Source organism: Topomyia yanbarensis, chromosome 3, assembly GCF_030247195.1.
Source record: "Topomyia yanbarensis strain Yona2022 chromosome 3, ASM3024719v1, whole genome shotgun sequence".
Lineage (NCBI taxonomy): Eukaryota > Metazoa > Arthropoda > Insecta > Diptera > Culicidae > Topomyia > Topomyia yanbarensis.
The window spans coordinates 398,348,537-398,359,821 of NC_080672.1; the positions used below are offsets into that span (position 1 = coordinate 398,348,537).

Below are 11,285 nucleotides of genomic sequence, written 5' to 3' on the forward strand. Positions count from 1 at the left end.
TGTTGCCGTTTTGACTGATTTTCACTCTTCACGGAAATAAAAAAGTACTCAAAATTTGAGTTGAAACTACCTAAAATTGAGTACAAGTGCTAAAGTATCAAGTTGGGTAGATTTCGAAGTAGACGATTGGTTTATTTTGACTCAACGATTAAGTAGTACGTATATTACTTAATAATGAGTAAAAATAAATTGAAAAAAAATTTAGACGCAATGAAATAAAAAACAATAAAAAGTATTCATAATTTATTGATGTTACTATTTGATTTGTAAATTTCGATTTGTTTTTTTTTTGCATTCTAAAAAAAGCATGGAAATCGTTCAAATTGGCTTAATTTAAGAACAGAAGTCATTGGTTTAAATTTACCCAACGGAAGGTAAATCACAACTAACCTTGCGTTGAGTAATAGTAACCCTGATTTGGTTGAAAAATAGCGTGACGTGCTAGCTTCGTGGATGACGCCATTTGTTTTTTTGGCTTCCGTCGCGATAGACGCTTAGTTCCGCTGCGCTTGAAAAAAAAATCCGTGTCTTTTCCTGGTGTAGTAATTTACGGATTTCGTCGTGAGTGGCGTAAAGACAACCGAATACAGTCCGGAAAGGTTGCAGTGCACTACAGGAGAAAATTTCTTTTCGTTGCACAGATTGCTGCATGAATTATTGGAAACAGCATTTTCCATTGCACTGATTGGTGTATGAATTGCTGGAAACCGAGTTTACATTTATTTTAGCAATTGCAGGTATATTGTTAATCCAACGCGTTAGAATGGCAGAAATCGTGTACATAATTCATTTTTCTATTTCCAGAGATCCGTCACAAATACTGTCCTGTTTTCATCTCGCACATTGTGCATTGTGGAGAAAATTTCAACGCAAACTTTTCTTTTCCCATTGGTGATCACGACAACGGTGAAGTTTCTACCCAGAGAAGAAAACAACGCTTTTTTCGTTACACAGATTGGCGAGTGCATTACAGTAAATTGCAGGTAAATTGTAAATTCAACGCGCTGGTGAAGTACAAGTTACCTAACAGATTGTTTTATTTTTCAGATATCCGACACCCCCAGCAGGATTGCTTGCATTTTTTGAACTGTGTGAATTGCATGAGGCAAAAATCCTGCACACCCCACGAAATTTGTTTACATTCCGCAACCGTATAACGCGGTACACATCACGTCTGGTGAGAGTTTTGCGAGCTTTAATTCCGCCTTGAAAATATCGCAAATGGAACAACTTCACAAAAAGTTAGACGATAGGTCATACGAAAAACTAACTGGTAAGTCTCATTCTACTTACCTTATATATAAACTTTTTATAGATATGTATTACATAGTTTACGAATCAAAATGGTTTTGATTCGCAAAGACGAATTGTAAAACTCAATACCAGTTGATCCGGAACCCTTTACCCTTTTTATTTTATCTTACATCAAGATACAAATCGCTGCTGCTATTTATTGTTCAAAACATTCTGCTTCGCTCTTTGGGAAATTTGGTGTGAGAATTCAGTGGGCTGATTGATGATGTGTTGTCAGGTTTCCTAGTGAGCGGATTTCTCATTGCCGAGACAGCGGTAATAAGGAATTTGAGTTCTTCTTCCACTCAGATCATCCCAATCATGCAGTGGATTCTCTCCAGATCTTTAAGTGTTCGACTAGGATTTCGTAATTCCAGCGGCCTTGCTATTTTTAGCTCTAAAATTGCCTTTCGTACTTCGTTTTGCATGGGTGGATCTGTAGTTTGTCGATCATCCCTAATCTTCATTCTGTTTGTACCTACTCTATTCGTTTGTCTATTCAACAATAACTAAAAGTGCTTTGAGATGGTATTTTCTCTGTATTTAGGAAAGTGCTTTGAGGTGTTCAACAACGTTCCAAGTCTAGAGCAGGCCTTCTCTTGGGTCATGAATAAGTTTTGGAATTTCTCCGATTGGCGGTGCTAGTGTGCAAAATCAACTATGAGATGGTATTTTCATTGTATCTTGGTAAGTGGGAGCAACAATGGTTTGAGCTGTTCAGAATAGTTGCAAGTCTAGGGCAGACCTTCTCTTGGTTTGTGAATTTGATTTAGAATTTCTCCGATTGGGGGCGTTAGTGTGCAAAAATTGGCGTTATGAAATGATATTTTCTCTGTATTTTGGAACGTAGGGAAATAGAAATTTGAGGTGTTCAAAAAAGTTGTAAGTTTGAACGAATTTGTTTTATAATTTCTTCAACTGGCGACGCTAGCAATCAAAAATCAACGTGATGAGTTGGTATTTTCTCTGTATTACAAGTGGAGGTCAGGTCTTCTCTTGGGTCATGATCATATTTTTTCGATTGGCGGCCGATGTTTAGAAGGCCGATGTTACTTTTAGCAAAATTGCTCGAGAGGACAAGGGTTACCGATGATTCCAAACGCGGCGCTGGTGAACTTGCAATATTTTAGCATGTGATAGTTTATGATCTACCTTGAAAAGTGTGATAATTTTGTAAGATTGTATTATAAACCACTGTTCATCCGACGACAAGAAGATTGGTTTAGAATAAATCTGCACGGCAGAGTTAGTGGACATGTTACTTTTTAAAATTCTGTCATGATAATTTGGAAGGGTAGTGTTTTCGGTAATATTTATCAGCACTGACCAATGCATGGTGTATAAATTATTTCAAAGTTCTCACACTAGGCGGCGCTAGTCATACATGGTATGTAAAGGTTCAAGCACAGATAACAGACGTTTAGGCTCGATTTGAATCGTGTGTAAATACCCGCTACTGAAATTCCGAATAAATTAGACGTCTGAAACACGTTTGGCAAACGTTTGCAGATGGCGCAGTGATCGATACAATGCAGTTAGGGTGCAGCTGTCAAACACGTCTAGCAAACAGTTGCGCAGATGGCAATAGTGAAACACGGATTTCCAACGTTTATTAATTTGAAAGTTTACACACGTTTTTGAAGAAATTTTGTTCTAGCCTAAACGTCTGTTATCTGTGGTTCAAGTTACGTTTTTAAGCATGTGTTAGAATTGAACGCTTGGTAGTGTGCTTAGGAAAATTTGTGTTCAGCTTTGCCACCGGATTATCCATATAAACCTTTTTAAAACTCTAAAAGAAGAATATCAGTCGATTTATTAGTCCATCAAGATTCAATTCATGCAAAATACCTGCTGGAAAAACCATCGGCTTAGCTGGATGGTGCTTTTGAAAAAGTGGCTGTGGTTTTTTCATTGCGCAGTTGTGTTGTGTATCCCAGCTCGGTGTGGTAGTGTCGTTGGTTTAACCTTAGGGTCATTTGCCTATTTTTCGGGATAGAGAAATCTATAACCCTACGTGTGGAGTTGGGAATTGAACACAGCTGAGCTACGTACAAGGCAATCGATTTTCCAACTACGCTATGCCCGCCCCATACGAGATTTTGTCCCCGTACGATTACTCGAGTTACGCACACGTTAATATTTGTTTAACGACTATATTTTTTTAAAGGTTTTAAATGTCACATTCAGGATTGTGGCCTGTTCGTCGAAGGATACATAGATGAACTTAAGCATCATTTTGTGACGCGTCATGAAATACCAATAAGTTTACAAGCAGAATCCCCATTTAAATGTTCGTTGTGTGGATCAATTTATTCGTATTTCAAAAGTTTTAAGCTTCACATATTGAAAAAGCATCCTTTACCAGATTTTGACTTGCAATCCAACAGTCATCAGACTACAGAGCCAACACAAACGAGTAACGATTATTGCTCAGAACCAGAAATAGAAAATCCATTTTTCTATAAGAGTCCCGTTTCATTACAAGATATCACAAATGCTGTTTCTAATATGATAACAGATCTCAGGTGTGATGTATCTCTTCCAGAGACTAAATTAAAGTCATTCATTGACGGATATGTCTTCGTATCGGAGTGGATTCAGCAGTATACAATGACAAAAATAAAATCTTTCCTAACAACGAAAAAGTTGCTAGAAGACAAGGATACTGTAGGATTTATCAATGAATTGCAAATTCCTGACTTTACTAGAGATGTTAAGTTTCCTGCTGATAATATTGCATATTTGTCTGGGAAAGCTGGCTGTTCAGTTCCGGAACCGATAGAGACTGTTTTGGGAAAGCGCGAAATATTACGACGTGTCGTAGTCTACCGTTCAAGAGGGAAAAAAGTTCAGCGCATATTTCGAAGACATAAATACGTTACGAAAGTAAAAGTCCAGAAAGATGTATTTCACTACATATCGATTCTAGAGACACTACAACTCATTATGTCTAACACCAAGGCAAGAGCGATGGTTGAAAAGGAAACAACGAGGACAGATGATACGCTTGAAACGTTCAAAGATGGTGAGCACTTTCGAACCCATCCTTTACTCCAACTTCATCTAAATTGCTTGAGACTCTCAATTCACATTGACGATGGAGAGTATCTGAACCCACTCGGTTCACGCAAAAGCAAAAATAAAATGACCAATATCTGTTTCAAAATTGAAAACTTTGATCCACGAATAAACTCATCATTGGATAGTATTTATATGGCGTTGATGGTCAAATCCAGTGTCCTCAAACAGTACGGGTAAGATGATAGAATAATTAGGTAGGATAGACCGGAACAATTTGATAATACAAACTCTTTATGTCCTTTGCCGTATCAAGAAGTCATCTCTAGTTCACTCCGTCCATGGCTGCTTGTCGCCAGTCTCGCATGGCATAAAGACATCTCAGGTTCCCTTCAACATAGTAGACCTAGTGTTCTGGGAAAATCGTCGGTTCGATGTTTTTTGTGGAAATTCCCTCATAATGTTATTTCTGTTAGTCTGTGGTTTTACGCAGAATCGAATGCTTGAGTGCAGACCGAGCTGCAAATTTTCAACAGGTTGTTTTGATCTTGAGAGAGGACCACATTTCAAATCATGTCCTACTATGTTCAATTTGTAGTTGTTCGTGTCATTCATTCATTCAAACAGCCGAGCTGCTCAATCATTTCCTTTTAATTTTCAATTTAATTGACCCTGTGGATATCTCTCTACTGGGATATTGAGTTCTACAAGATGACACGAAGGAACTCATGAAAATGTCAACATTTAACTTAACCTGCACTGAAAAAACTTAACACGTTAACATCATTTGGAAATCTATTGAATTATTTCAATCCACAAACACATGAAACGCACACGGTTGCCACTTGAATATCCATTCGAGCGTGAGAAATACGGTTTTCAAATGAAATTCATGCGAACATGGTGTGAAAAGCACATCAACATCATAAGAAATACCATTGACTAAAATTTCCAAATGAATTACACGTGAATATTACGACTCAATAGCATGGCAATGAACATTCAATGGATAAATATGTCGTATTCACGTGGAATTTGTTTGAATTTAATTTGAAACGCCACATGAAATGCTTTTTTTTTTTAAATGCGAACCGAATATGCCATTCATCCCGGCGAGCATGAATAGAATTTTGTTTCTCTTTCAAGCTCACGTGGGGATGTCAATTTTTGTAGACTCTGGCTTAAACACACAAAACTGCCAAATGAAATGACGTATATCAACTTGCTCCGGTCTTCTCTTTGTTAATCAAAAACCTATTGATACAGCGCATTTATTTTATTTGTTTTTTTTTTGCGGCTCTGCTAGGTACAAAACAGTGCTACAACCTTTAATTAATGACCTTTCGCGATTAGAATCAAATGAAGGAGTTCCAGTTAAAACAGAGTCCGGAATCTGGACTTTACGGGCAGTACTTGTTCACGTACTCGGGGATACATTGGCGTTGCACGATATATACGGCATGTTGGGACCATCTGCTAATATGTTTTGCAGGATTTGCGAAATAAGTAGAAATGAGTTGATATCAGGAGATTTCAGTGATAAATTTCCCCTTAGAACTATTGAAAAAGTTCAAAATTCTCTAATTGCATGTGAAGAATCTCAAATACCATCAAGTCTGTACGGAATAAAAACTAGTTGCGCTCTCCATATGCTTAACTATTTCAGGTGGCCATCAAGCCGCACGCTAGATCCTATGCACGACCTCTTGGAAGGTGTGGTTCCGATGGTTCTTAAAAAAATTTTACAAGCAGCAGTGTTTCGAGACAAAATAATTACTGAAAATCGTATAAATCAGTTAATTGACAAATTTGAATACGGTGATACTGAGATTAGAGACAAGCCATCTGCAAACTTCAGCAAACTTAATTTGAGAAGTAAAAATAATAATCTAAGTCAGTCAGCGGCTCAATGTTGGCTACTATTGCGTAGTTTTCCGTTCATATTTACCAATATTTTGAAGTCCAATGAGAAGTATCAAGAGATAATAGCAGCTTTGCTTCAAATTACTTACATTAGTTTTTCACACAAAGTGACTTCAGAAATGGTTCAAAATTTGTCAGAATCTGTCACAAAATTTCATCAATTGTTTAAGATATGTTTTCCGTGTGCTAACGCCATAAACAAAATTCATCACATTGTACATTACGCTCAAGTGTGCAGAGAGAATGGCCCTATTGCAAATTTCAGTTGCATGATGTTCGAAGCCAAGTTTAAAGAATCAAAATCTCAAAGCAAAACCTGTGGCAATTTTAAAAACCTATCCCTTAGCCTCACAAAGAGACTGAATTTGAAGCAAATTAATTCTATTTTAAAACATAATTATCTTGTTGATAAACCAACAATTCTTTCATCATCACTAATACAAAAAAGTGTATTAGACACTTCCCTGTTGCTATTCGATCTACCTTCCGAAATAAAAACAATTAGTCATCTTGAAATTAATGGAATCACTTTTTGTCCTGGTTTTGTTGTCAAATACGAAAAATGCTCTGTTAAATCATATGGCATACTTCTAGCAATAGTCGAGTGTGATTCTGTCATATTTTTCATTATTCAAGAATTGGATATTGTTAAATTTGATGTAGAACTTCTAGCATATAAAGTTACAATTTCCTCTAATGTCGTAAGAATCATTTTTGAAAATTTATTGAGCAGAAAATGCTACAGCTTGTGGCAATTAGGAGATGAGTTAGAAAGTTTCCATTACATTAGCTTAAAATACAATGATAACTAAAATATTATAAAATGTCTAAATAAATTGTTAAACAATTATACTCTAAATTTATTTTTCATGCAAAGAATTTTGGCGCACTCGTATGGTGCGTAGGTGTGCCAATCGGTATGCGTATTTGTATAAGTATGAATACCTGGTTATCCATATATGTATGCGTGCACTTGTGTATAGTGTGTCTCTATAAGTTGTATTAACGTGAGCGCGCAACTGTGTGTATATTTTTGTGCGTTTCTCTCGACACACCACTATTTCTCCACCATCTACATAGACTGGCATTTTCTGCATGGCAGTTGGAAAACTTGCTGTGGGTCGAGACTTAGTGCTCTTCCCCTACGAAGACAATCTGGACGGCAAACTTCAGGTTGTCTAATTTACCGAGCCCTTCGGCTCCCTTAAGCATGGCAAGTCCTGTTCTCGTACCATTCAGCATTACCTACTTGTTGTACTCCCGACTTATTCGCGAACTACTTCGTCTAGTCCCCGACGGTGAACCTAGCCTACTTTGACGGAAAATTCCCCGGCGAGAGAGGTTCTCCCGAAACTAGCCAGGTGCTGAGGTCAGTTCGGCGATTCCGGTTCGCTGGTGCCCCGATGATCCGCGAATGGTAGTGTTTCGGTCTAGTCCCTGAATCTAGCTTACGCCAACGGAGAGTTCCCCGGTGAAGGAAGTTCTCCCGATTCTTCTATGGTTTTAGCACCCCAACTTCTTGAGCCCTTTGGCACCCTATCCGGTATCATTCACCACCGCAACTCCCTTAGGCCCTTTGGTTCCCCTCTCGTTCCATTTCGCTCCATTTCCCCGATAAGCAATTCAGCTCCCGACTATACTAAAATCTTGTTCGCGAACTACTCGGTCTGTCCACGAGGATGGATCTAGCCTACTCCGACGAAGAATTCCCCAGTGAGAGAAGTTCTCCCGAAACTGAGCGGTAGGTTTCTCCCGATACCGATTTGCATTTCCTTGAGCCATTTAGCTCCCCGCTTCGTTCCGATTTAGTCCCCGGTGGTGAACCTAGCCTACTCAATGACCCAGTCAGTAGGTGCTGAGATCCATCCAGCGATTCTGAGTGGAGCGTAGCTTCCGGTTCACTGACGGCCCGACTTCCACATTACGGGGAAGTTCCTGAATATGTCCGGATATGCCAGGATCGCATTATATGTGCATATATGTGTGTGTATTTCTGTATTAGTATGTGTGTGTGTGAAACCTACTTTTTGAATTATCTTATGGTAATTGGTGTCTATTCGTATTTAACAATAACTTAAGTCATCGTATTTTCTTTTTTTTATTATTTCAGCGAACCTTATAGACAACGTGTCCCTTTGGCAATTGAATGAAGACGACTTGCTTGAAATGGGTATCATCGAAAAAGGCCCTCGCAAAATCATTCTCAACGTTATTGAACGACACTTTGAAAATATTGTTTCTGAAAATGTGGCAGAAAACGGACAAAACCTATTCAACGAGGAACAGCAAAGAGAGTCGATACGCTCCATCCTTGCTAAGGAACCTAAGTTTCTAAAGATTTTAACTCGGCAGTTGGATTGCGGGATAGTCCCTGAACCGAAAAAAATGCTCTATATGAACCGTATACTCACAAAACATTTCTTTGAACATCAAATTTTACGTGAAAAGAAGTATGCGGTCATTATAGATGCTACTTTTTATCTTAATGCTAATTACTACTATTGTCATTAAAGGTATCCTACTTGGCAGCAAAAACAAGATCTTGCAATCCATATCTTAGATGAGTTTCCTCAGTTGGAGAACACTTGCGTCTCAGAAAACGCACCAAAGGAGGTGAGTTTAATGTCCGCTTTACATGTTCAATATTTTTGTCAATACTAGAGAGTATTGACAAAAGTATTGAACGTGTGATGTAAAAAAGTTGTATTGACGATGTGCATTTCAAATGGGATTGATGTATTGAAGCAATATCGTCAATACTGTGTATTGACAAAAATATTGTACGTGTAAGGGCCGCTTAAGGCATATAATGGACATTGTGTGAAAACTGATTATATAGGGACTTCGGGACTAGTTGGCGGTGTTTTCAATTTTCATGTTTTACCGCTTTGATTCGGGCAGATCGAGTAAAATAAAACACGCTGCATAGAAGGGCAGACTGTTGGCAATATCTTGAAATTTTGTCAAAGTGTTTGATGCACTGAGGGGTAAAAGGGTAAGTTGTGGGTAAACCAGCAAATAAGTATTCAAATGGAAATTAAATTACTTTCATGAAAAGTGCTAAATATCTGCAATAGAACTGAATATTGGTCACCAACGTGACTCGCGTGCGTCACTGCTAACCTACCCCAACCGCATATTTCATAAGTTAAAAACAACATGTTTGTATATTTATACGGATACTGAAAGCACATTTCAAGCATTATTGAACAATATAATCATACATGGAATAGATTAAAACTACATTTATCGAATTTTTGCGACATTTCAGATCAATCTCTTCCTTAATTTTAATTTCAGTCTTACTTCTTTTGGAAAAACGGTGGTTTGGATAGAGGACCACATACGGGTTTAATCGAAACGAGAGTAAGCAACATGCGAAAGGACTTACTTCCCGAGGATAGGCTATTTCGGCGAACTAAGAAAACTGTTATTATTGTTGAGGATGAATTGGTGCAACTGGCTGCGCATCTTGCCGCCCTTATCCCAACAGCTACAAACGCTCGGCAAGTAGCGGAGGGAATGGCTCAGGTGCATAGTTTGCATAAAGCACTTCTACAGGAAAATAACTTTCATATTATAGTAAAAACATTTCCTCATTTATTGGCGTATGAAGGTGAAATGGTTAGTAGCATTTTATAGTGTATCATCGAGATTTTAACTAGTTCTTCTACAGATTATACAGGCATTTGATCGTATCCAGACGAATATTCACGCTCTTGGAGATTTGCAAACACTACTCCGTGCAGGATTGTTATTCGACAATGCTAGCTGGAGTATGGTAGAAGATGGTAAGAGATTTTATAATTGTGTCAAGTAATTATATTTCTCTAATTCCTGTTTTTCCCTAATCAGATTTTGTCAGAGGAGCATTGAGGCTGATTAAAAAACTGTCAAATAGAGGCATCAAACGTACCACCGTTCTCGAAAATGCTAGTATGGAAGAGATAGCAGCTGCGCCCTTGATAAGATGGAAAAGCTACGTGCGTACCGAGATCGGTTTTGACGAAAAACTCGCTGTGCAACAATCATCTGCAACAATAATTGAACCACACATAATTTGCATTGCTGATCGCTATAAGAGAGGTAACATGTACGTTGTTTTTAACCAAAACGTCATTCCGTGCGGTAATTCTAGCACACGGGCCATCGAAATTTTATTCAAAGCATTTGTCGTTTTTGGGTTGCCGGTACCCGTGTTGCTTCGAAAAGTGGATGACCTAATTTCCGTTAACGTCTGGGGAACAAAAGATTACAGCAAGTGTAAAGCTGTTACAGACTTAACTGTACGATACAAAGAGTTTTTGGCGAATTCACTATCCAAATAATATCTTGTAACAATTCTTAATTATCGCAAAACTGAAAATTCAAAAAAACATTTTCAAATAAAACCATTGAATCTATAACCTATGTTTATCTGCATTCTATTTATCACATATCCAAACAATTCCTTCCACTTAATTTGTGTATTTTTATAGATTGATATCGTTAACCTTACAATGGATCTTTTTTATTATCTAGTGACTTAAATTCACCTAGTTCAGCTGGTTCCTCTCCCCATCTTTTTTACCATCTAGTAAGTTAAATTTACACAACACTGGCTTTTTTTAAATGGGTCAATTCTACGTAGTAATAGGTTCCACCAATTTACCCAAAATTAAGTATATCTACTTTTACTCAAATTTACCTTATTCCACGATAGTCCAAGATTGAGTCAAAAGAAGCCAATTTTGAGTTGTTTTTTATTTCCGTGTTCGTCTCTTTTCCTATTCTCTTTGGATTTTGGTTTGTTTGCCTCACGAAATACCTAACCTCAACCGATTTTTGCAGTGCAAAATGTTTTGTTTTCCTCGGGAATTGAAAGGCTTATATTACGATAAAAGGAAATATGGGTTTCAGCGTAAAAACACTTTCTTGACCATTTTTTTATAAATTTGGGTGAAGCGAATTAATCAAAACTTTTGTGTATTATAATGTACCCAAATAACCACATGCATTATATTGAAGCAGTATTTTAACATCGATAATGTTCATTTGCTCTAAAACTACTT

General features: G+C 37.6%; 1 protein-coding gene across 2 annotated transcripts; it reads left to right on the plus strand.

The window, feature by feature from the left end:
• The first annotated feature begins 893 nt into the window (after positions 1-893).
• LOC131692399 (uncharacterized) lies at positions 894-10,583 on the plus strand. Of its 2 annotated transcripts, XM_058979418.1 has the most exons (8): positions 894-983; positions 1,048-1,273; positions 8,345-8,684; positions 8,748-8,847; positions 9,535-9,858; positions 9,911-10,025; positions 10,090-10,327; positions 10,447-10,474. In XM_058979418.1, exons 2-8 carry the CDS (start codon positions 1,222-1,224, stop codon positions 10,451-10,453), a joined length of 1,176 nt encoding a protein of 391 aa, XP_058835401.1. In that variant the 5' UTR covers positions 894-983; positions 1,048-1,221; the 3' UTR covers positions 10,454-10,474. The 2 variants fall into 2 exon arrangements, with proteins under 2 accessions (XP_058835401.1, XP_058835400.1); XM_058979417.1 differs by having other exon boundaries at positions 10,090-10,583.
• The last annotated feature ends 702 nt before the right edge of the window (positions 10,584-11,285 follow it).